We start from the raw sequence: 27751 nt of genomic DNA, 5'->3' as shown, positions 1-27751 counted from the left end.
TAGTATTATATAGTGACACATTGCTTAAAATATATTATAAACCATTTTTTTCCTCTTTAATTTAAACGAAATATAAAATTAAGGATTTTGTGACATAATTCATACTGGAAAACATTTAAAATGGTATGAATTACTCTTACACAGAAAATGCCAGCGGAATCACAAAACGTTCTAATGCTTGAGAGTACCTGGCACGATGCTTGGCACAGGCCGAGGGACTCCATGTTTGTTCACTCATTCTCTCATTCACTCGTGCATTCATTCACAGAAATTCAGGCTGAAGGAAAAACTGCGTAACGAGAATGGCAAGCACAGTCTTATCAACAAATCTGTAGCTCGGACAAAGACTTTGGCAAAGGAGAGTGGAGATGAGAAGCCGACGGTCACAGTTCCAAACTGCTTGGTTAAGATCTACCAAGGGCAGCCCAGGGGTGCCTTAGCTGACATCACAAAGAAATGAGGGCCGACATTTCCACAAAAGGAACACATTCCTCCAATACCCAGGCTTCACTCTTACATACAAATAACTGCTCAAAGACAGGCGTTAAGTGGGTGTCAGACACAAAACAGTACATACATGCAACCCACCAGAAAACAAGAACCCTCTGACTGGGGTCTTATTTTTCTGCAGAGATGACTTTTTGGTTAGGGCTGCATTCGCTTGGCTTAAACAACTTTAGACCGGTTTCAACAAAAAAGTATGACTCTAAAATTGTAAAAGAGAAATGCAGGAAGTAGAGGGGGCGTTCAACACCTCTATTTTTCTTTTCTTTAATGTACCAACTGATCTATCTACTTAGCACATTTGTGCCAAAGGCACAAAGTGAGATGTCAGCTCTCTGAAGAGGCACCTGGAAAGGAGCATCTGTAGGCTCTTTGTGAAGGTCTTATACATGTAACGAGTATTTTAACCTGAGTAATAGGTCTACAAAATGAAAAGGACGGTAAGGGACTGTAGAAAGTAAATATACTCTTGGAAACTAAGTGGAATATGGGATAAGGGTTGATCCTGCAGGAAATAATTTTTTAAATCTGTTAAAAAAACAAAACAAAACAAAACAAAACAAAACATGACACTGGCAAGTCATTTGTAGCTGACTTTAATTGCCTTTGGTATTCAGAGAAAGAAACAATGGAAACATTGTGAGAAGCGCTAGTCTTCTCTCATCACAGGGAAGGGAGCTGGCGGTGGAGAACACCCATCCCCTGCCCCTCTCAGACTTTTCGCTTGGGCAAGGACTGGCCATGCTCTGGCAACTCTCCCCCCGGCTCTTAAGCCCCAGTCAGCCCAGACCTAGAAACCCAGCACTGGCGGGGAGGCGGCTCTGTCTTCACCTTCCTTGAGAGGCTCCCTGGAGCCCAAGGAGGCCCCTTTACTCTGCACACTTCTGAACAATGTGTGGGTGGGCTCCCCGCCAGGCGCCCAGTGGCTGTATGCTACCTCAAGTTGTTCACACTTTTTAGGGACTCGTAAGTGGACTTGTGCTATTTTTAGGAGGAAGGCCAACACATTTTGAGAAAAAAATACTCTCCCTTTCTCAAGTTAGTCATCTACCCTTCTCATTTAAAAATTTCAGTCTTTCAAATAGTAAAAGATATAATTTAAAAATGTGTGCTAAAATTTAACTCTCTTAAAAACATAAATAATGCATTGACTCCACATCCTTATTTTATAGATATACTGAGAAAAAGGGACATTTACCACTTACGGGTCATCTCCTAAATCGTGAGGATTGTTTGACTCTTGGTGGCATAAGATGATCACTCTTAGAAAATAATTATACTAATTTATTAAATCTTTTCTCCAATTTAAATCTACTACATGCTAAAAGGTTACACAGAAAAGCTATCAAAATAAGAAAATATGTCTTCAGAATTCCAAGGTGGGCTTCTTCCCTAAACACTGTTTCATGAAATCTCCAAATTCAGAGTAAATATTAGACTAGTTACACTGCTCCCAACTTTTATTGTCAATGGAAGCTATTTGTATTAAATGTAAAGAAGAAAAAGTGTCTTGCACTGTGACATAAACTCAAGGGACAGAAAATTTATAAGCATACTTATCTTACAATACAGTTCTTGAAAAAATTTAAGTTCTTCCCCCCCAAATATAAAGAAATAGTAATTTCTTTAAAAATAAGTATCACTGCAAAATCTATTGATGGTAAGAGAAACTCCCTTAGGTATATCCCGAATTTAGTTAATATGATTAATTATACCACATTTTTTTTCTATTAAAAATTACTTTGAAGCTCTTCTTTGGATTTCTATAAATACCCTTGCAGAAAATAAAAGCTGAATTTTATTTTTTACATAAAGTATTTGTGAAAAGCTCACTCATCTGATAATAAATAAAGGATCCCCTGTTACCGTTCCAGATAGAGCGTTTAAGCAAGCTTCATTGTATTTTGTTTTTTGATTTAACAGGTTGTAAAAGAAATTTGGGTAAATTCAGAGCTGCATAATAGTATGGTGAATTTTGCCAAGCCACGTAAAGTCGTTAAGTTGAGGGATTTTACTAAATTTATAACAACGTTAAAGTGGATAAAGTTCACTTGGTAGATTTGCTGGTTTGGAAAAAAAAAAAAAAAGTCTCCTCCCAACAAAACCAAGGCTTTCTCTTAGAACAGGTTTCAAGGTGACAAAATGTAGCGATTCCCCCACTTTTGGTCATGCTACCAACACTAGACTGATCAACATGCACAAAATCCCAAACCCAGGCTCATAAGTAGTGGTTATGATAAATACCAGTTTCAATGATTCCATATGGAGACAAAGACTTGAAGAGTATTCTTTGTGAGATCGTGCCTCCAGAGAAAATTAAATTTAACCAAGAAATTTCAATGGGATCACTGGGATCTGAAATGGTTGCCAGTCTGGTCATCCAATGGGGAACTTGAAAATTGAAACAGGGACAGGTACTCGGGTTTCTTTTTCCAGTCTTCATTGCTCTCGATGCAGTTCCACCGTTCTTAGTCTGTTCTAGTTCCTTCCATTATTAAAAATGGAGAAAAGGGGGAAAACCGGTAAGTAAATATTTGATTTGAAAGCTGCTCCGCTTTGGAAGGAACACATTTAGAATTGGTTCCCAAGGCCATTTCTCACTCCCACAAGGTGCTCCACATTCTTGGCTTATTCTTAGGCAGTCCAGACTCCAGACTCCAGGACTCTAAAACAATATAGTAGTAACAGGCAAAATTTCCCTTGTGACCATCTCTTTACGAATCCAAGCACACCAGGTCTTTGTCTTACACATACCAGAATATGTTTTGGTCAGGTATAAAATGGAATCATTTCAAAGTTGAGATATCTACAAGTTGAAAAGTCCTGTGGGGCACAGTCATGTTTCACCCTGCCATGGTGACTTACGAGGTCCAGGTTTCCCAAAGCCCCCTCTCCAGACTAATTTCTGTAGTGGTCCATGTAAACAAAACACAGGTGAGAATGGTCTTTCTGGAGCTGCTTTCATCGAACGGCAGGATTTCCTGAAAGTGTGGTGTTGGCTAAATGTAACACAGGCAGAGGATGAGCCTCTGTATTGAATACCCAGTGGTCTAAAGGTAAAAGGTCATCACTGGAGAACAGCAGATACAAGTATCTGAAAATAAAAGGGAGAGAAATGAGCTTCAATTAGAGTTCAACAAGATCAAGTGAGCTAGTTAGTTACAGCAGCAGAGGAAACCAAAAGCCTATTCTGAAGAGCTCTAAGAAAAACACATCACAGAATGAAACTCACTCACACGATCTAAAACATAGTAACAACATGTTCTAGAATAGTGAGGTGCATAAGAAAATCCAGTAAGATGCACCCGTGGACTGCCGATGTGAGACAGTTAACAAAGTCCACACACCTGTTGGAAGCACATCAGACAGCAAAGCTGTAAGTTGGCTCCCTCGTGAACGAACAAACCACTTTGTGATTTTTCACAGACATTCTTTTAAAAGTCACACATAAGATCAATCATCTACTTTGGCAGCTTACAGAGCTCATAGTGCAAGTGAAGTGATTAATTCGCAATTATTAACAGACACTGAAGGAAATAACTAGCATACTATCTGGACCTAGCAGGGATTTTTATATACTGGTACTTTAGGAGTTTTTGTAGTTTTTCCAGTAGGTAATGCAAACTGTTTAATGAAGGTTTCAGAAACACTATGGATTATAAGAATTTTGTGCTTGCTCTCCATAGGTAATAGCATTGTGTATTCGAAGGCAAGGATTCCCAACCTCCCCATGGGCACTGCAAGCCACGGTGATAGAGCTGACACAAACAATAATTGTTACCTATAATGCTGGGCATATTCCAATCTAAATTCTATTAAAGGGGTCTTTAAGGTGAGCATAAAAAAACCAACTCCAGAGAGTCAGGAAATCTGGGTTCTAACTCCTCATTAGGATTTGGTAAAGAACTCCTTTACAATGATTTTGCTGAAATTCCTTTATCTTAAAAATAGCACATTTATATCTTTTCTGATTACCATTACAGTTCCTAGATGACCGAGTAAAAACAGACAGCACTAAGGCAACATTGTAACTGGTAAAGCTGGAATGGAGAGTAACAGGGCTTCCAACCTCCCTGACCCTAGACCTTGAGACCTGCTTGACTCGAATTCATTCACCACGTCATGGGCAGAGAAGCTGTAACTGAAAAAAACAGACTTGGCTGGAGGTAGCAAGAGACTGCTGGGTCTACTGTAGGGAGGCCGGAAGCACAAGCTCTTGGAGTTCTGGGCACAAATATATCCGGAAGTGCTATGTTCTGTGCAATCCCATGTTTCTTGGTTAAATACGGGCTGATGGGTCAAGCTTGCTCTAATTTCATCACTTCTTGAAAGAGAAAAGAGAAAATTCAAAAGTCTCCCACAAAATGATTCCTTTCCATGGGGGATGCTATGGAAGTACCGGATGTAAACACAAACACTACAAAAATTAAGAAAATAATGAATGTGCAGGCTTTAGATAATAAAAAGGGATATTATTTTTAGTTTTTTAAGGAATATTAGTTTTAAACCATCATTTTAAAAAAGATCCTAATTAAGGGTGCCTGGGTGGCTCAGTCGGTTGATACTCAGACTCTTTGTTTTGCCTTGGGTCGTGATCTCATCTGGGTCAAGGGATTGGGCCCCACATTGGGCTCTGTGCTCACCACAGTCTGCTTGTCCCTCTCCCTCTGCTCCTCCCCACAGCTCTCTCTCCCTAAAATAATAATAAAAGGAACCTAATTGAATACTACTGTAGTGGGTTGAACAGTGTGCCCACCTCCCCCATTCACGTCCATCTGGAGCCTCAGAATGTGACCTTATTTAGAGACAGGGCGTTTGAGGATGTCATCAATTATGGATCTTGAGATGAAATCATCCTGGATTTAGGGCCTACCCTAAATCCAGTAACTTGAAATTTGCAGGAGAAAGGAGAGGGAGATTTGGACCCAAAGGCACACAGGGAGGAAGGTCATGAGCAGCCAGAGACAAGGATTAAAGCTATGCTGCCACAAGAGGGAATGATCTTCAGACTTCAGGTCTTCAGAATCAGGAGAGACAAAATTTCTGTTAGCCATCAAGTTTGGTAATTTGTTAAGGCAGCCCTAGGAACTAACACAACGTCCAACCTGACCTCCAGGATACCTCTAGACCTTAAGCACTGCTGCTAGGTCCAAGGGGCCTGGAGCAGGACTAGAGAGCAGGGGTTAGACATACGGGGACACACACATACCATACATTCCCACAGACACACACACACTATGCACACTCTCTCTCCCTCACACACACTCCCATAGAAACACACAGAACCCCACACACACATTCCCATAGACACAAAGACCACACACTCTCACACATACACACACACTCCCAGACACACACAGACCACACACACTCTCTCTCTCTCTCTCTCTCTCACACACACACACAGACCACACATTCCCAGACACATGCACACCACACCCTCACATACACATACCCACAGACACACACAAGACCACACACACACACTCCCATAACCACACACAGACCACACACTCCTGTAGACACATACATACCACAACACACACTCATACACACTCTCACAGACTCCCACAGATACACACACACTCACATAAACACATACCACATACATATTCTCACAAATTTATAACAAAATCAATGTTTGAAATTAAAGTAATATAGCTAAATAACTCTTCTTAATTTTGGATTACACATTCAGAAAAAGATGTAGAGGACATGGTACACTATTAGTGATTTAAGACTTTTAACCTGGATTTTAAAAGTAGAACTGGAGAAGTGTGATCTGTGCTGTGAAAGCTGAGAAAAGTCTATAGTCTAAATTAGCTACCGCACTACTCATTTTTCCTTTAGTATGAATTTTCTTAAAACTAAGGTTTTAATAGATGACAAGTGGTGCTGACAAAAGCCTACAGGCATATAAAAAGATGCTATTACGGACCTCAGTCTGAACAGATGTGTAGCTTACTTTTTAGAGCTATTTAAAAATGTTGTGCATATATGTCTCTCTTAGCTTTCTCTCATCTAAAGACAAGGTATTTCAAGGTGGTGATGCCAGGAGTCATCTCAACACAAGTGTTGGTAGTAACTGAACAGGCAAGTTTTCAGCAAGAGAAGTCAACCAAATCTGAGGAGAAAAATTTAAGTGTCAACACAGAAATGGTAAGGCTGAAAGAACCAACTGCCAAGTTAACATGTACTTACTTACTTGGGCCTCTATGCTCACTTATCAAACAAGCCTTGGTGACTCATTTATTCTTCTTCACAACTACCAATGGCAATGTTCCGTGTGTCACAGAAAGATGTTACAACTCTAAAAAGGTTTGCATTTACTTGTATATGTAGCTCATTAAAAAAAAAACAAAACCCTTAGATTGTTTGAAAAATAACTTACTTAAAACTTCCATTTCATTTATACTTCTAATGTTTAAACAATGTCTTTGGAACAGACTGGTTAGAAATCAAATTAAATTGAAACGTACTCAGTGGAAATTAAGTTCTAAAAGATGACACACTGGGACACGTGGGTGGCTGCGGTGGTTACACTTCCGGCTCTGGGTTTTGGCTCAGGTCATGATCTCATGGCTTGTATGATGGAGCCTGCACTGGGCTCCCCGCTCAGCGAGGAGTCTGCTTGAAGATTCTCTCCCTCTTCCCTCTCCCCGCCAAATAAATAAATCTTTTAAAAAAATTGCATTAAAACATACAATTTTTAATCTCGCCAAAAGGACCTGCCCCTCTCTGCTTTTCCCCACATCTCCTCTCAAATCTTAAAGTGTTGTTTTGTTTTGTTTAGGGGAAGAGGTGGGGAAAGAAGAAATCTTAAAACTAATGTGGGTATATTACAAATCCAAATGCAAAATATACATGCATTTTTTTTTTTTTAAAGATAAACTGAAGAAAGCAGATACTTCTGATTACTGCAATGGTTTAGGCTTTGTCTTGCAATATAAGGGAGCTGGGAGGGATTCATTTTCCTCTGCCCTTAGGGGCTGAATAAGTTAGGATGATTTTGCCTGCAGGATACAAGATACCTAAACTACCTGAACAGTGGGTGTTAGCTTCTACAACAAAAGCCCAGAGGTAGATGATAACAAAAGCTGGTTCATTTAACAGTAAAACACTATCAGAGCTCTGGGTATTATAAAGTTTAATAAAATACTAAATTTTTCCTGGTGCCAAAACACCTTATCCTTCCTTCCCTCTTCTTAGCCCGCTGCCTTGAGAAAACCGTCCCTCTGAAATGTACATAAATCTTTTTAAAAGCTGAATAAACTTCTTGCAGGCTGTACAATTTAGTTTCTCCTAGTGGCCTGCTTTTGCAATATAATCATCAAGGAAGATGAACCCGTGTCCCTATCACTGTGGGACTCTAGCTCAGGTGGCTTTCTCTCTAAAGCTCGTAACTAACCCTTATCAGAGACAGAAGTGTCACTTGTCCTTTGAATAAAGACAACTGATTAGCACACATGGTCACCCCAATCACCCCAACGTGAATTTAGAATGAACTATGTATAGCAAATGGTGCCGTGCAGGAACTATTCTTACATATGGACAAGTTACAATTTATCTTCAGAACACATATATAAGGGATTTTATCTGCCTGGTTATATGGGAAGGTGAAATTTCTTTCTGCCTGTGATGTAAATTGCAGCCTGGTTTCATGCTTATCCAGTGATAAAAATGTTTTCTAAAATGTTTTCTTTCTCTGCTATATTCATGGAGAGGATTTTCTGGGTTGGCAGAAGATCTGGTTTCCAATTTTTCCCCCTGTCCTCAGGATCTTCAAGATCTTCTTGACTTTCTTCTCAGAATTAGAAGATGCTCCATACCTTACATCTCCACTCAAGTCCAAAGCAAAAAAGTAAAGGGAGATCTCTCTGCAGGTGTGGGTCTATTCTGATAGTCTAATACATGTGTAGTAAGTAGTATTTCATTGTAGTTGTAATTTGTTCTAATCATGTCTAGCATTTTTTCATGAGCTTACCTGCCATCCTTATATATTCTTTTATGAAGTATCTGTTTAATTCTTTTGCCAGGTTTTAAATTGGGTTGCATATCGTCTTACTGTTGAGATTTTAGAATTTGTCATATCACCCAGAATTATATAGTTTGCAAAAATTTTATCCCAGTCTGTGCCTTATCTTTTCATCCCTTCATTTTCTTTCATTCTTCTTCAAATGTCTTTCAGAGAGATTTTTTAAAATTTTAGACCAACTGATCAACTCGTTCTTTTATGTATCATGCTTTGGTGTATATCTAAAAAATCTTTGCTTAGCCCAAGGTCCCAAAGATGTTCTTCTCTGTTCTCTACTACAAGCTGTACTTTCAGGATTTTTGGTGTTTTTTTTTTTTTTAAGATTTTATTTATTTACTTGACAGAGAGAGACACAACGAGAGAGGGAACACAAGCAGGGGGAGGGGGAGAGGCAGAAGCAGGCTCCTTACTGAGCAGGGAGCTTGATGTGGAGCTCTATCCAGGACCCTGGGATCATGACCTGAGCCGAAGGCAGATGCTTAATGAGTGAGCCACCCAGGTGCCCCTGTACTTTTAGGTTTTAAACTTAGGTCTATGATACATTTTGAATTGATTTTTTTGTATATGCATATAGAAATCCAATTATTCTATCACCTTTTGTTGAAAAGCCTATCTTTTTTCATTGCAATGCCTCTGTACCTTTGTCAAAAATCAGGTGTCCAAATATATACCAGGTTTTTCCTCTCTGGACTCTCTATTCTATTCCATCAATTTATTTGCCTAGCATTACACCAACATCACAATGTAATGATTATCACAGCTTTATAGTAAGTCTTGAAATCAGGCAGTGTTACGCTTTGAACTTTATTCTTTTTCAAACTTGTTTTGGCTTTTCTAGGTTCTTCACATTTCCACATGAAATTCAGAAACAGCTTTCTAATTTCTGTAAAAAAAGTCTCTTAAGATTTCAACTGGGACTTCACTGAATCTATAGATCAATCTGAAAAGAATGAACAATACTTAGTTTTCAGAACCATCAACAAAGTGAATCTCTCCATTTAATTAGGTCTTTAATTTCTTTCAGCAATGATTTTTAGTTTCTAGTGTACAGGTCTTTCATGTGTTTTGTCAAGATTTATCCCTAAGTATTTCATAATGTTACGGTACTGTGTTTTTCAGCTTCAATTTCAGTTCATGCTTAATACATAATTAATTTTGATATACTAATCTTGCATCTGCAACTGTGCTAAATGCTCAATAATTCTAGTAACTTTTCAGTAACTCCACAGGATTTCCTACTTTGATGACCACAACTTTTATGAAAAAAAGATAATTTTACTTCTTCTAGTCTGGATGTCTTTTATTTCTTTTTCTTGTCTGACTATACTAGCTAGAACCTCCAGTTCAAGGCTAAACTGAAGTGAACAGAACAGACAGAAATCCTTGTCTTATTCCTGATCTTAGGAGGAACACATTCAGTTTTTCAGTATGAAGTTAGGTGTAGATTTTTCATTTATGCTCTTTACCAAGTTGAGAGAATTCCTTTCCATTCCTGGTTTGCTAAGAGTCTTATTAGGAAGGGATGTTCGATTTTGTCCAATAATTTTTCTGTGTCTACTGAAATGATCATATGGTTTTTCTTTTTCAGTTCACTGATTTTCAAATGTCAAACCTCCATGCCCAGAGTAAATCTACTTGGTCATGATGTGTTATCTATTGAATAGGTTGTTAGATTTAATTTGCTAAAATCTTGTTTAGCTGCTTTATGCATATTTGTTCATGAGGGATATTAGTCTTGTTTCCAATGAGAACCCTGCCATCATTCTTGCATGTGTTGCTTTCTACCTAACTCGTTTTTCCCCTCTGATAGCTTTTCAGACTTTTTTTCATTACCACCGGTTTTAAGCAATGTGATTATGATGTGCCCTTGGTGACGTATTCTTCATGTTTCTTGTCCTTCGACTCTGTTCAGTTCCTTCGAGTGGGTAGAAGTTTGGAAAGATTTTGGCCCATATAAATATATTTTTAATCCTTTCTTCTGTCCTCTCCACTTCAGACTTCACATATTTTAAGCAACCTACAGTTGTCGCACAGCTCACCGATACTCTTTGCATTTTTATAAGATTCTTTTTTGGCTCTTATTTTCATTTTGATTTTACCTGCAATGTCTTCAAGTTCACAAATCTTTTCTTTTGCAAGTTCTAATCTGCTATTAATCCTCTTAAGGTGTATTTTTAAATTCAGACTTTGCAGTTTCCATTTCTGGAAGTTTGATTTGGATTTTATTATCTCCCATGTCTCTCTTTAATTTTTTTAATATATGGCATTAATTGTAATAACTGTTTTAATGTCCCCTGCTAATTCTAACAGTTATACGAGCTCTGAGTCAGTTTCAGTTGATTATTTTCATTACTGGTCATCCCTTCCTGCCTGGTATACCATACATGGCATCCTTGGCTCGATGCCAGACATTAAGTTTTACCTGTGGTTGCTAGATAATTTTGTATTCCTGTAAATCCTGAGTTTTGTTCAGGTATATAGTTAAGTTACTTGGAAACAATTTGATACCTTCAAGTCTTGCTTTTGTGACTATGCAGATCCAAAGCAAGAGATTATTCGTCACCACTGAGGAAGGACTATCCTGAGTACTCTACTCCATGCCCTGTGAATTATAAGATTTTCCAGTCAGGCTCCTGGGAACAGGCACTGTTTCTGACCCTGTGTGGTTACCATGAACTGTTCCCTTTAATTCCTCATAGAGGATTCTTTCCCCCACTCAGGTATAGTTTCTTCCCTCTGCTAACTACTCCCAGAGGGATTCTCTGGGGTTCTCTCTCTGTGTAGCTCGCTGTTCTCTGCTACTCTCCTGTAAACACCAGCTATTTTCATTTCCTTGGACTCACAATTCCGATCTCCTCAGGGAACCTGCTGCACTCAGCCTCATGTCCCCTTCCCTGTGCTGTGGGGAAGCTCTACCAAGGCAGCAAGCTGCGGCAAAGCCAGGGCTGCTGGTTTGTTTCCCATCTCTCAGAGACCACATTCCTTCACTGCCTCCTCTCCAGTGTTTTGAAAACCATTGTTTCCTATATATTTCATCTGTCTGCTTTGGGTAGAAGGGTAAATTCTGGGCCTTGTTACTTCATCTTGGAGGAAGAGTTGGTTCTTCCATTTTGAGATACATTGTCAAACAATTTGCTGAACACCATGTATTTTCATGGAATCACTTAATCCTCTATTATTAAACCAATCCAAAAAGAACATTAGAGTTAGTCCAGCAAGAACTTGTTCTGAGGAAGCCTTTCTGGCTCTTCTTGATCACTAATTTTTCTCCAAAGTCTTCCTATCTTCATATCAAAGTCTTATGACTTTCTAGAACTTTGTGAAAATGGACATTAAATCCATCTACTTTTATTTTTCTCAATCCAACTTTTCCCTTCTTTAAAATTAGCTACCTATTCTGTTTTTTCTCTGCATCATTCCTGAAAGACTATTAATTACAAAATTACATGTATAGTAATATCTTGATATAAAATTTCTTAGCATCCTGGCAATCATTTAAAATAACAAGTTGGGACACCTGGGTGGCTCAGTTGGTTAAGCAGCTGCCTTCGGCTCAGGTCATGATCCCAGCGTCCTGGGATCGAGTCCCACATCGGGCTCCTTGTTCTGTGGGGAGCCTGCTTCTCCCTCTGCCTCTGCCTGCCACTCTGTCTGCCTGTGCTCGCTCGCTCTCTCTCTTTCTGACAAATAAATAAATAAATAAATAAATCTATCTTTAAAATAACAAGTTACTTTTCTTCCTTTGGGACTCTAGTTTTCTCTCAGCCATACTTGTATTCCTTTAGTTTCCTTTAGTTCCATTTAGTTTTCTTTAGTTTCCTTTCACCCCAGGTATAAGTTATAGGGGTTGGAGGAAGGGGGGTGGGATGGGAGTTAAAGTGTTGATGCTTTGCATTTTATCTTATGATTCCCTTTTGAGGAATGCCATTGCTTCTCTGATTTTTCATTGTGGTTAAAAAAAAACACATAATATAAAATTTATCCCCTTAATCTTGCCATTTGTGACAACACAGATGGACCTACAGGTTATTATGCTAAGTGAAATAAATCAGAGAAACACAAATACCATATGATTTCACTCATATATGGAGTCTAAAAAATAAATGAATAAACAAAAAGCAGAATCAGACCCATAAATACAGAGAACAAACATGGTTGCCAGGAGTGGGGGATGGGCAAAATGGGTGAAGGGGAGAGGGAGACATAGGCTTCCAGTTATGAAATAAGTAAGTCACATGGATAAAAGGTACAGAACAGGAAATATGGCCAATGATACTGTAATAGCACTGTGGTGACAGACGGTGACAGATGGTGGCTATACTTGTGGTGAGCGTAACACAGACCGAGTTATTGTATCAGTATGCTCTCTACACCTGAAACTAACAATAACACTGTGTGTCAACTATAGTTTAAAACAGAAACAAAGAAATTTACCATCTTATTTTTAAGTTCGGTAGAGCTATGTATGTTCACACAATTGTGAAACAGATTCCTGAACTCTTTAATCTTGCAAAACTGAAATTCTACACCCTTTCAAGCAACAATTCCCCTTTTCCCTTCCCCCAGTGCCTGATAAACCATCTTCTACTTTCTGTTCCTATCAGTTTGGTTAGAGGTACTTTATACGAGTGGAATCATAACAATCTTTTTGTGACTGGCTCATTTAACTGAACATAATGTTCTCAATGTTCATCCATACTGTTGCTTCCCTGATTTTGATTCTAGAAGCCTATCTCCCATTACTTCTAATGTATATTCTTTAGTAAGTCCAGTTTCTTTACTGTCTTTTTGAAGAACAGTAGCATTTGTTTTCTCAAGCTGGATCTCTTTTCATGAAATGACTTTCTGCTTTACCTCACCTATTAGCATGTAGCATTATCTCAAACTTTGTTCATGACTACTCCAGCCCACGCCAAAGTTCCCTTCTTTGAATCTCTAAAACATTTATATTCTATTTAGCACTTGACTATACAGTTTGTACTTTTACTGAATTTGACCAGGGCCAGAAATAAGAGATTTCTCAACTAGACTACAAGCTCCTCATACAGCGTTATGTTTCATACACTTTAATTTCCAAATAGCACAATTCTGAAAAGAGAGCAGTTACTTAATAAATACTTATGGATTTAACTTAGTTTGCAAATCAGCTGTCAGGGGTAAGGGTGCAGAGAACAGCACAGAGCAGGAGATTTAATGCTACTTTTCCAGCTGGAAAAATAGTCATTTTCTCATGGTAGGAGGTTAACTTTAGGATCTAGTTACAGACAAGATAAAAGATGAAAGATAAATGGAAGGGAATAGTGGCTTGGTTTTTCCAATCTTTCCTCCCGAACTGTTTTTTCCTTGGCTAAGAATCCTCACTCCAAAAATCTCATTGATTCCTCCCTCTCTCCCAAATATATTACTTGGACACTTTTGATTACAAATTTAGAAGTCATGCTACTCTTGATGCTTTACTGACAAAACTATTATCAGAACTGTCTTTGAACCTACTTCAAAACCTTCTTCACTAGGGGATTAGCTTTAATAGTCTGAGAGCTGGCTAACTGTGCTTTCATTTGCTTATGCTGAGAATAACTTGACAGGCAGGGGCAGATAATAGGGGCTATAAAAAGGAGAACCAGAACTACTGGAGGGCAGGAAAGCAACATCAGTAACAATATCTGTCCTAGGCAACAATTTACTAGCTTTCCCTCTTCCCCTGCCCTAGTATTTTACTATAAAACCTTCACACCTCAGAAACTTCAAAAGAATTTTAGGGTGAAACCCATACATGCTTACCTCCTAGATGCTACAATTAGCATTTCGGTATAGTTCTTGATTACAGGTCTATTACCCTTTCCTATTTACTTTTCTTGTATTACTATTACCTTTTCCTATATTACTAGTTTTCTTTATCATACTAAAATATTCCATCTAGAAAGAACAGCTAATTAGCAAACCTAGCTAAGTATCAAGAAAAACTTGGTCAATAAAATTGTTTGCAAAGGGAAAACTGGAAGTCTCACCAGAACTTTTATAACAACTTTAGGCAACAATATTTACTTAAGTTTTGAGAGGAAGACTGTTGCTACAAATTTTGGCTCCTATGGTTTCATCTATGCCATCTCTACTTTAAGAAGAAGATCAGAAACATTTAGAATTTTATTTAAAAATAGCAAATTATTTGGCAGTAACTATTTGATAATAGCCAATGAGGTACCATTACTTTTAAGGGAAGAATTAAAAACTTCCTAGAAAGAAAAAATTAAGAGCAAAATACTTACAGGTAGTCAAATGGTAAACAAACATAATTCCTTTTTTCCCCCCGATTCCTTTCAAAAGCACAGGGCACATGCCATCAAAAAGAGAATAACAGATACACAAAACACGGTATACCCTTACAACAGGATACTACTTACCAACAGAAAAAAGTGAACTACTGATACATGCAACAACACTGACTAATCTAAAAAACATTATGCACAAAAGTAAGTACACACTGCATGATTGCAATTACATGAGATTCTAGGCAGGCAACCTACAGTGACCAAAAGCAGCTACGTATTTGGAGGTGGGGCAGAAATCACTCACTGCAAGACTAGGAACTGAAGTGTTCCAGAATAACTGGGATGCTAGTTACCCAGGCATATATATCTGCCCAAAGACAATAAACTGCACATTTAAAGTACTTCATTAAAGTGGATTAAAAAAAAAAAAAAGACTAAAAGGAAAGGATGGAAAAGGAAATTAACCCCATTATGTGTTATTGCTATATGAATACAATCTGGATTGTAGCTCCCTCTACTGCAGCAAAAAAAAAAAAAACATGGCAAGGATATTTCAAAGTAACAGGCTTGAAACTAAAAAAAAAAATGCTTTTATTAAAGAGTGCCAGTGAAATTCACTCTGTGTATGTGGGCGTACCTACCATTTAATATTTGGATTGCACTGTGACACTGTGGTGAGTCCTAAGAGGAATTAAAAACCATGCGGACCATGGTTTTGGTCCTCCAGTGGACCAGCAGTTGAGGAGACTGGACAACATAACGCAGCTAACAGCAATGATCTGCCCACCTGACTGCATGGGGTACTGGCTATCCCTTGTCAGCATAGGTGATTCCTTGACCCCTAGGTTCTGCCATAAATGGTGCACTGACTCACAGGGGTCAGCAGTTCCTCAAAGACGAGCAGCATAACTTTTTACAAATGCAGACTCTTAGACCCCACTCAAGATGTACTAATCAGAATCTCGGGTGATGGAGCCCAGCCATCTTGTGCTTTACCAACATTTCCAGGTGATTCTGATACAAGCTCAAGCTTAAGAACCACTGCCCTAGGTTTACCAACTTTATCTATCTTCCAACACCAGCTAGTTGGCACTATTTCTGCTTTTCTCCTTCATGTGGGCATTTGAACCTCTGATTCTACTGAAAACAAATCCACTGTCCTGACTCCCCCACTCTTCACAGCTTGCCTTGGGCGTTTTCTTCTTGCTTCATAAATTTCCTCACCTATTCACTGATAGCAATCTTCTAGCACAAACTTAATTTTGAGTTTAAGCCCGTAGCCTCAACCCCCAAAAATAGGTCTATTATTCTCTTCGCCCTCCTGCTCCCATTTTTGCAAGATCTTATAAAACAATTTTTTCAGCTGTCTCTCTTGGAATCAAATAATTCAATCCTTTATTCAACAAATACTTAATTCTGAAACAAGTGTATGTGTTCCCTCCATAGATACTGGAGATACAACAATAACCAAAATATACAAAACACACTGCCCTCATGAAATTTATGTAAGTTGGGGAACGCCTATGGAAATTATATAGTATGTTAGAAGTTGGGTGCTATGGAGAAAAGTTAAAGGGGAAATGAGAGGGGGGAAAAGGGAGCAATCTGAAATTTTATATAAGATAAGCAGGGAATGCTTTAAAAAATACAGTTAGAAGGGCACCTGGCTGACTCTGTTGGAAAAGCATGTGACTCTTGATCTCGGGGTCATGAGTTCGAGCTCCACAATGGGTGTAGAGATTACTTAAATAAAAACTTAAAAAAAATACAATTAGGGGCACCTGGGTGGCTCACTGGGTTAAGCCTCTGTCTTCGGCTCAGGTCATGATCTCAGAGTTCTGGGATCGAGCCCCGCTTTGGGCTCTCTGCTCAGCAGGGAGCCTGCTCCCCTGCCCCTGCCTGCCTCTCTGACTGCTTGTGATCTCGGTCTGCCAAATAAATAAATAAAATCTTTAAAAAAATACAATTAGAAGTGACAAAATATGATTAAAAACTACTTAAGAGCTGAAATTGCAAAAGTCCTAGAAGAAAACAAAGACAAAGAGCTCCTTGACATGTGTCTCAGCAATGATTTTGGGGTATGACGACACCAAAAGCACACACAACAAAGGCAAAAATAAATACATGGAACTACATCAAACTAAAAGGCTTCTGCATAACAGAACAAACAATAAAACAATAAAAACAATAAAAAATGGAAGACAACCTACAGAGAAATATCTGCAAGTCATATATACAAGGGGTTAACATAGAAAATATTCAGTAACTCATACAACTCAGTAACAAAAATGAGACAGTTCAATTAAAAAGTAGGCAGAGGAACTAAATAGACATTAAAAAAAAAAGACACACAGGCACATGCAGATGTTCAACATCACTAATTATCAGGGAAATGCAAACCAAAACCACAATGGTATCAACTCATACCTGTTAAAATGGCTTCATCAAAGAGAAAAGAGAACCATGGCAGAGATGCAGAGAACAGGGTAACACTGTGCACTGTTGGAGGGAATGCGAACTGGTATAGCCACTATGGAAAATTGTATGGAGGGTCCTCAAAAATTTAAAAATAGAACTGCCACATGATCCCGCAATCCTGCTTCTGGGTATATATCCACAGTTAATGACAGCGGGATCTTAAGAGATACATGCATCCCCATGTTTACGGCAACATTAACTAAGCTACACAATAGCCGAGATATGGAAGCAACCTAAGTGTCCACCAACAGATGAATGGATAAAGAAGATACGGTGTGTACAAACGCACATGCATGCACACACACACACACACACACACACACACACACACACACCACACACACACAGAGAATACTACTTGGCCATGAGAAAGAAGGAAATCCTGCCATTTCCAGCATGGATAGACCTTGACGGCATTATGCTGAGTGAGATCAGTCAGAAAAGAAAAGACAAAGACTATATGATATATGGTATCCATATGTGAAATGCTCAAAGGCCATACTCGTGTAGAAACAGAGAGCAGAATGGGGATTACATGTGCCGGGGGACTGCATAGATGTTAGTCACAGGGGATCAAGTTTGAAGGTAAGTTCTGGGGATCTAATGTACAGCATTGTGATTGCAGTTAACAATGCTGTATTATATACCTGAAAGCTGCTAAGAAAGCTCCTACACGCTCTCACAACAAGGAAGATGTCAGCTGACATTGCAGGTGGTAATCACACTGCAATACATAAATGTATTAAATAATCACCCTGAACACCTTACACTTACACAACATCTTACGTCAATTAGATCGCAATAAAGCTGAAAAACAAACTACTACTTAAGAGCGTCAACATACAGAGGCAAACAGCCAACTTTTTCCTTACGTAACACTTATTTATTGAGTGCCTCATACACTGTGTGCTGGGTGCTAGGGAGGTGAGAGTAGTTAAAAGCAAAAGTTCCTGCAGTTATATGCTTACATTCTACTTAATGGGAGAGACAGATAAAAAAATAAACATATGTATCAGGTGGTAACAGTGCTGAAAAAAAACAGAGCAGGGTAAGTGGAGAGCATAATGGAAAGTACAGATGATATATACACAAAGGGCCTATTTTTATGGGCAGGCACTCAAAAAAACTTCTAAGTTCCTTGACGTCAGCTTTGTTCTCTCCTATATTCAAGGATGCATCCCCAGCACATAAAATAGCAAAGGCACATATGAGGCACTTTAGTATCTGTTAGATGAATTACTTCATAGTACATTGTATCATTTGTATATTCTGATCACCATTTACTTAGTAATAAGGGCAAAGAGCTCAGACACACCTAGAGCAAAGAGGTGGAATTAAGGATCCCAGGAAATGACAGCTTGAAAGAGTGAGAAATGCTGAAACTTGTATCCCCATTAATTTCCTAAGAACCTGTTTGATTTATGTGTTCTTAACCTATAGAAAAAAATTTAAGTGACTTATTCCCTTGTCTGAATTTATTATGAATCATTTAAAAATTCAAAATAATTTAAGATTGATTTTTAAAAAGCCTGCTCAAAGCTTACTTCACCTATCAAGTACTATCTAAATGTTTTGTTACTTCTCAGAATATTCTCTTGATTCTAACGTTTCTGATCAGCTAATTTTCTAAAACATTTTCCTCCCTGAACTTCCAAAGCTATCTATGAGAAATTTTGTGAAGTTAGCACTCTAAAATGATCATAACTCAAATGCACATGCCCCTTGACCCAGCCATCTTTCTGCTAGGAATCTAGCCAATATTTACATTCATACAAACAGCAGAATTATATGTAAAAGGGTGTTCATTTAAATGTTTTTAACAGCAAAAAACTAGAATAGAACCAACTTCTATATCTAACAATAAATTACTGATTAAACAAATGACAATCCTCATTGGATTTATGTGTCCATATGGAAACCTTCTCTAAGTAAAGAGTAAGAAGAAAATAGCAAGTCTCAGAACAGTAAGTATACTATGCCTCAGTAGGGGGAAAAAGGCTATTAAAAAGATATACATTATAAATATAAATTTTTATATGTTTGGTTATATCTGGAAAACTCCTAAAAGGGATACAACAAGAACAGCTTAATAATAATTATCTCTGGGAAGTGAAACTGGATGTGGAAATACAGAGAAACTTTCCTTTTTCATTTTTATGTTCCACATTAATATTTAATTCACCATGCCATATCCACATATTATTTTTATAATTAAAAAATAAACTATATTAAAAACAACAGTAGTCTTGATTTTTGAGAAGCGGCACAATACAGAGGAGACAGATGTTTACACAACCAATTATAATATGGCAAGAATTAGCCGTTAATTCTGTACGGTTCAACAAACATTTGTTGAGTGTATACTCAACCCAAACATGAAATCAAGCCCCGAAGGTGTTAATGTTTCCTGTAGACTATCGGAGCCAGGGAAGTATTGTGAGTATACCTAAGGATGAACTAATTCTGCCTTAGTGTTGGATAGGCCTCAAAGACAGGGCTTTTGAACAAGGCCTTGAGAAATAATAGGATTTTGTTAGGGATTTAAAAAAAAAAAAAAAAAAGGAATGAGCACTGCGCACAGAAGGGACAACAAGAGTAAGGACACGGAAGTGAAGAGGCCTAACAGGTGGGCACAGATCACACGCCTGGGGAAAGCAGTCTAACAGGAAATGTGGCCGAGAAGGTACATGCGGCACTTAATTATTCAGTACAGAAGCAAAGGTCAACAATGTGGAAGCAAGGAGCACCTTTTTCATCAGTCTTCCTCATCTGAGGGAGTACACCTGCAGGACAGTTCTACAACAGAAGTAGGACTCCTGGAGCAAAATTTATGTGAACTTAGTATTTCAATAGGTTCTTCCCCAAATATTCTATCACTCACATCAAACAACACACACTCCCACCTCCTGGGTAAATGACTAGATCTTTACATCCTTACCAACACCAGAACACAAATTTTTAAAATCTGAAGTGGACAGTAAAACACGGCATCTGATTATTAAGTTTACATCATTTCTCTGAGTGGGTCAAACATTTATTTTTCAACTGTTCATGCTATTTTCCATCTATATTTTTAGTGAAATGCCTTTACTTATTTTAACTTAGTATTTTTCCCTTAATTTCAGATTTTAAGTTTACCCATTGACTATCAAATGTTTTGCAAGTATATTTTCCCAGTGTGCCATTTTTTACTTTACTGATTTTTTTTTCCCCCTTGTAGATGTTTTCCACTTCAAGTGGCTAAAATATTTTATCTTTTCTTCTATGGTTTCTGGGTTTTGTGCCATGCCATCTTCACTCCCAGAGTTGGGAAAAAAAAATTCCATTTTTTTTTTTTAATGATTTTATTTCACTTTTTATATTTAAAGCATGATCTATATTAAGATCAGTTTTGTTATTTACCAGGGATCCAGCTGAATTCCCAGGACTCTTTCCTAATGAACAGTTTTCCTAACATCACCTATTAACTAATCTGACTTTCCTTCAATGATCTGCACTGCTTTTCTTCAAAGATGAAATTCCCACATATAAGGGGGCCTATTTCTGAACTCTGTTCTGTTCTACTGTTCCATTTATTCTTGTACCACTACTCGTAGTTAGTATAGCTTTAAAACAGTTTTTCAATGGTCTTTTATATACAGATATTGCATACTATAGGATATAAAGTAGGTTTTAATTTCTTTCACTGTCTGGATTGAGGGCTTGGCCAAACACAGCTAAGCTGGAGCTACAACTGTCAGAACCACCTTCTCTGTGTGGTTCTAAGTTAGGGCTGGCTACAGCGGCTCATGCACGCACGTGATGTGCAGGTTGCAGTAAGAGCGGCCTGCACTCTGCGTTCCGGGGAGTGCAGCACAGCCGTGTGCTGATAACACTGTGCATATGCTGGGGATGGCCTGGCTCACCTTGGAGGGTGGGGCGGTGGCCCCACCTGCAGCACCTGCAGCTCCTATTGGAGCTCCTCAGCAATTTTTCCGATTCCTAAGCCAGGCATGGATAGCCCTCTGGCAAAAGGTGCCAGCTTCTTCTGCAAATTAGCTGCTTATCAAAGCTGGAGGCCATGAGACACAGATATGGGATCTTTTGTCCTTGCAAGTTCCAGTTTGTCCTTGTTCTCCTTTGCTTCACATCTAGCTTTTTTCCCTGGCTGCCAGCCCTCCTGTCCTCCAGCGACTTTCCACCTGCTATGCTGTATTTTGTGCCGGGTATAATTCTAAATGCTTCGCTATCTTCACCTCCATAACAACTCTTTCAGGTGACACTATTACTAATTCTCTTTTTACATAAGATAAAACTGAGGCAGAAAATTCAGTAACTTGTCCAAAGTCACACAGCTACTAAGGGGAAAAGCTGGGATGAAACAGATAAATATGTACTGGTTGAGAATACGTGGTTAGATGTTTGTATCATATAATTAACTGGGTATATATAGAGAAGACATATTTATTAAATGCCTGAGTGACACAAAGCTAGAATAGCTAAAACATTAAATGAAAAACTCAAGAGTTCAAAATTTCAACAAATTAGAGTATGTTAAACCTAACAAAATAAAGTTAATAAGGATAAAAATAAAATAAAATAAATTTCAGAAAAATTAACCATTCCAAATATAAGACAGAAAACAATTATCTTAGTTCATGCATTCCCTCTCTCCAACCCCGCCCCCAAAAAACCTACCACAAAATTTCAAACTACACAGACAGGGTTAGCAGAAAATAGAAAACAGTATTATCTTGCACTAATGGGAGTATAATGGCCACAGCTGGGACTGGTAACCCACCCCGGTTTAACCACATTTTAAATACAGTGTTCAGTCTAGAAAACCAAGCACTCATCTCCAGAGAAGGGAAGGAGAACGCTGTCATAGAAAGAACAGGACACAAACTTACAATGTTTAGCCTGGCAAATACAAGTATTTTTAGTGAACATTTATGCGGAAGATTGTATATTTCCAAAGGGCAAAACATGGATCACTGAATGGAACTCAGTGAAGCAGATTTTAACTGAAAATAAGAGAGATTTTTTTCTAATAAAAAAAGCTTTTGAACAGTGGCATGGGTTGGCCTTTTGAGGCAGCAAGCTGCCCATCAACTGACAAGACTGAGAAAAGACTTTATGACAAAATACTCTGTGTGTTGTAAAGAGACTTAGCATTGGGAATGTGTGTGGGAGGAAGAAATGGATTGTGGTGGTTTTTGTTGGACTGAATGACCTCTAGATTTTCTTGTAGCTCAAAAAACTTTCCTTTTGATTCTAGATACAAAAACAGCCACTAATTCTGATGCAGGAAAACTGATGCAGGCTGCAGTTTAATTTATTTAAAAGACTTTTTCTGATTACAAAAATAAAAACAGAATGTTTCTGGTATTAAAATACACATGGAGTTATTTATGTACACATTTTTTTATACCTATGCATATGTGCACATAATAGCCTACTTAATATCAATAGCCTTAATGGCCTACTTAATATTCTATTATGAGGAGTTCATAACTGGCTCCCTAATATCCATGTGGACGTGCCATAATTTATTTAACTGTCCAACTACTACTGAACATGTAATAACTAATTTTAGAACAGTAATAAACACCCCTGTACATAAATTTTTTTCCATAGCTTTGACCAAGATCCTTGACATATTATACAGTTTTCCAGAATTTCGCTATTATATTCAAAGTTTGAATTTAAGAGATAGGAAGGAGGGGGAGTGCACAAGCCAGAGTCACAGAAAGGCACACAAAACATTGTTTCTGCCCCAGATATTGTGCCAGTGGAAGCAGACAAACTGTGGTAGTAAACTTGGTCTTTATGGTATTTCTCTTTCAATAACAAACTTATTAAGAGGACTAGGATTCCACCTAACCTGTGATTTCTCATAACCATTTAATGTCAATACATCCGAACTCAGAAAAACAGAAATGTATCTTCAACATGTATACTTTTCTCAATTTCTGAGACCTTCCAATACAGATGCATCTCACCAAGATTCGGTGAGAGCTGAGTTAGGCCTAGGTTAATGGATGTAGATACTGAGGTACAGATACGTCTCTTGGATTCTTGTAGAATAAGGGACTTTGGATCAGCTCCTATTATACCAAAAACCAATGAGAAGAAAATTCTTGGAGAAAACAAGCCCATTATCAAAGAATATATTTCTCTTCTTACAACCAGACAAATGCAGCAGTGGTATTATTTACCTATTTTTGTAAAACAATCCAGACTCCAAATAAAAGGCTTCAAGTTAAGCAATTTCCCCTTAGCTGAAAGCTATTCACGGCTTTTCCTTTCTTACACAATTCCTCCCCTCACCTAAAAAGCAGACTGCCTTGTATTTATTACTAATAATACACCAAAATCTTCAATTGTCTAAATCTACTTTTAAAATATTCAGATAGAAACATCCTATAAATTTTAATCTGGAGAAAATCCCTCTGGAGCCTTCTGTCACATTCAGTCTAGACCAATAACCCTCTTGATCTTCCTTTCACTTGTTCCCTACATCCCATGTCTTCTGTTTTGGTTTATACTCAGTTTTGATAGCATATATCCTCCAAGGCATTAACTTAGATAGTAGACCTTAGAGCTTTGCATGACTTAAAACTTGGTATTCTAAATTGGAATTAACCTTCTCTCATAATTTTGAATGAACCGATCCACCGCTTCTAGCTTTCACGACTGTTCTTGAGAAGTCTGAAGCCATCCTGATGTCAGATCATTTTCCCAAGACTTAATCTCCCTCTCTTTAGAAGCCAATAGATCTTTCCTTTACCCCAAGGGGTTTGAATACAGCGCTGTGTCTTGGTGTGAGTCTGTTTATACCCACTGTGCTGGAATCTTGATGGTTGCTTTCAAACTGGAAACTCATGTCCTTCACTTCTGGGATATTTTCTCAAATTACCTTGTTGTAGTCATATTTTGTTTTTTAAATAAACTTTAAAAACTCTAAGTATATATAATAAACATCAGGCTTGATGATATTTCTAAGTCAATGTGCACATTAATATTTAAAAGCCAGGCCCCTAATGTGGATTAGAAACCGTAGGCATGTTGGCATTTACTGGTGGCTGCACCACTGGGGAACAGAGGAGGATGTGGCCATTTTTCTGTCGGAATCTCATGTAGCATAGCTCTAGTTTTTCTTCCTGTAGGCTAATTCATTTCCTAGAAAGGAACCCTCCAATCTCCTGTTTTCAGCTGTGCGTGACATCACTAAGTCCACAGCCTCTATGATTCAACCTCTTCAGACAAGAAATCTCTAGTTTCATTCACGGTAGAGATGAAGCAGGGGTGAACCTGGGGTCTAGCTACTCCTTACATAAATTTACTTAAAAATTCTACAGTTGTCAACCCTACCACACACCCTATAGTCTCTGGTCTTTCCAAGGTTCTGAAGCACTCACCAGTTTGTTTTCATTAACATCTCCCCATGCAGGTACTTTAGCTTCTTGTTTTCCATCTTCTAAAAGCAGACATCTATTGTCTGCTGTTGATTTCTTTCTCGTTTATTTTGTGCTTGTTCTTTACACCTTCTTAGCCCTCTATAATCATTCTAATGGCTTTCAAGAGAGAGTGGAGGATAAATGCACTCTACCAGGCTAACCTGGAACACCTCCTTTGTTACATGGAGGCATCTTCAAAGGATCAGATATCTGCTTTCTTTTCTCTACATCCTTAAAAATCTTCCTGAACTTGTATTTTTAGCTCCAGACCTGTATTTTCAAATGTCTCCTGGGAACACACGTCAAAAGTAGCCCATTATCTTTTCTGGAAATCTATTTATTCTTGCAGCTTGGTGTCATAACCCTTACAGTTACCCACACTGAAAACTTTAATGTTATCTCCTACTCTTCCTTCTTTCCAAATCTCTGTATCTCATAAGATACTAGCAACCGTCAGTTACACTAAAGAGTGCTTATATCTCATCCTTAATATTTCATTGTCTGCCTTATAGCTACTCCCCAAATATGAACTCATCCTACTGTATTCATCTTGCTTTCAGGTCTGGTTTAAATACCACCACTTTCAGGAAGTCTTTCTTTATGCTTTCTAGGTTAAGTAAACTCTTCCTCCTCCAGAAAACTTGGCTCACTTTATTAACATTTCTCTTATGCACTTACTATTTTTAACATTTTTTTTTTACAAATCTGCACGTGTTTTATTTCCTCTAATAGAACGTAAGAGTTTTAAGGAAAGAGGCTTTGAAGGAATCTATCTCTGACCTTACTGATTACACAGTTTTTATTGTGCCATCAGTATATATGCTATAGGAATAAACAAATTGGCAACTACTAAGGGAAGCAAGGAAAGAGGACACAGCATCTTATCTTCTGGGGGAAAATGTTTACCTACAGCTATAGTCCATCTAGATATAGTATATCATCCCAGGTTAAATGGCCCTCAACTAGGTCAAGACCACAGGCTTTTACACTTAACTTTGCCACTGCCAAGCTAATCAGCTGCCATCTCTGGTAGCTAAAACTAATGGATTATTGCCCTGTAATGAATTAACAATAAATTTGAACCACTAGATAGAATAGCAATCTTCAGGTAACAGTTACTCAGCTTCTGACAAAATCCTGTTTAGTTAGCATTTGAGAAAAATCTAGGAAATCATACTAGTCTTCATTGCTCTATAGAGTTTTAAGCTCTATCTTAATAGTAAGAAAACATAAACCTATATTAGTCTTCACAGAAATGTCTTCATTCAAATGCCACAAGTTTTTATAAAGAATAAGTCACATTAAGAGTCTGACATCCTCTATAACATCAATGTTTGAAGACATTTGGCATTTTGTACTAGGTTGAACCAAGTAAAATTCCCAATATTCAACTCTTTTTGACCTATAATAAGGGCATTTTTGTGTGCTTCATCTAGTAGTTCAGTCTTTAATAATGAGCTATCAAATTAAGTCATCTTATAATTTAGCAGTTAAAAAAAAAATTCGGTCTCATTTGTTACAGTAATACATTCTCCCAACTCACAAAGATGAGAATGACACTGAACAAAATGCTTTCTTTTTGCTTTAACTACCAAGAAGCTTGGTGCTGAATGTAGTACTCAACTGTGATAATTTCTTCAGTCTAGAAGTTATAATTACCTGTAGGATTGATCTTGTTTGATTTTTTTCATTTTTATTGATCCAAACATATATATGTGTTTTTCTGGGAGTATTATAGTTAGTATTGTAGTTAGTATTGGTGTGTGTGTGTGTGTGTGTGTGTGTGTGTGTGTGTGTGTGTCTATATATATATTTATTTATAAATAAACAAACAAACTGGTTACCTAGAGTGCTGTGTTCAAATGGATTCTTTCTGAACTTGGCAGTGAAAGTACCAAGGTGGTCAACTGGTGATCTGGAGATATTCCATACACGTACTGGAAAGGGAAAGGCAGCATGGCACAAATTTGCAGCCCTATCCCATGTACTAAAGTACTCAAGGTCTATACTGATGAGGAATCAGAATTATGAAAGCCAATCTGTAACAGGTGAGATCTGAATTTAGAAATAAGAGAAGGGAATTGATAGAAATCGTAAAGATATTCCTACCAGAGCCAATGAAATATGAAATAGGCAATGAAATGCAAAGGAATATATATATTCCATAGGTATATTCATATATATTTGACTATAGCTTGATTTAAGGATAGAATCTATAGTTAAAAGAAATGAGAAATGAAGCTAGAGATGAGCTTTTTGAGCTGTGGCTTTTTGAGCAGAAGAGTGATGTGAAGAAAATGGTATACGAATGTTGAAAATCAAGTAATTTCTTTTTAAGACTAGAAGAAGCCTCAAAATCAGCATTTGACCACTACTACAGTAATAGTTCATTGAGTAAGATGCTAGTAACACTGGGTGAAAGACTACTGGAAAAAGGATATTTACCCAGTCAGGGAGTTACCAACCACTCCACAGATCACTTATCACTCACAAAAACAAGAAAGATTTTTTTTTTTTTTTTTTAAGATTTTATTTATTTGTTTGACAGAGAGAGAGATCACAAGTAGGCTAGTGAGGCAGGCGGGGGAGGGGGGGAAGCAGGATCCCTGCTGAGCAGAGAGCCCAATGTGGGGCTCGATCCCAGGACCCTGAGATCATGACCTGAGCCGAAGGCAGAGGCTTTAACCCACTGAGCCACCCAGGTACCCCAACAAGTAAGATTCTTTACGTTAATCGAATCTAACCTATGATCAAACTTGGAGTCACCAGTAATGGGTTAACCTGTTATCACGTGCCTCTTTAGAGGATGCAATGAGGACACATCATCTATACAATATCATGCCCAAAACATTTAACATAAATCCGATCACGAAGAAACAAAGCACAAATATCTAAACTAAAGGACATTCTCCAGAGCAACTAGCCTGAACACTTATGTCAATGTCACAGAAGACAGAAGCAAAACGGAACACTGCTCTAGGTTAAAGAAAACCAGAGAGACATGACAACCAAATGCAACAAATGAT

General features: G+C 37.9%; 1 protein-coding gene across 1 annotated transcript in view; it reads right to left on the bottom strand.

Moving 5' to 3' along the window:
- Positions 1–1644: 1644 nt before the first annotated feature.
- LOC111143503 (mannosidase alpha class 1A member 2) overlaps positions 1645–27751 on the bottom strand; it is a 192433-nt gene continuing 166326 nt past the window's right edge. The window contains exon 13 of the mRNA XM_022497308.1: positions 1645–3598. Within this exon, the coding sequence (XP_022353016.1) occupies positions 3466–3598 (133 nt within the window). The 3' untranslated portion in view covers positions 1645–3465. The remainder of the gene's footprint in view (positions 3599–27751) is intronic.

The sequence above is a fragment of the Enhydra lutris genome, unplaced genomic scaffold (genome assembly GCF_002288905.1).
Source record: "Enhydra lutris kenyoni isolate GAN:26980312 unplaced genomic scaffold, ASM228890v2 scaffoldscaffold9, whole genome shotgun sequence".
Lineage (NCBI taxonomy): Eukaryota > Metazoa > Chordata > Mammalia > Carnivora > Mustelidae > Enhydra > Enhydra lutris.
This window is presented reverse-complemented; position numbering and strand designations above follow the sequence as displayed.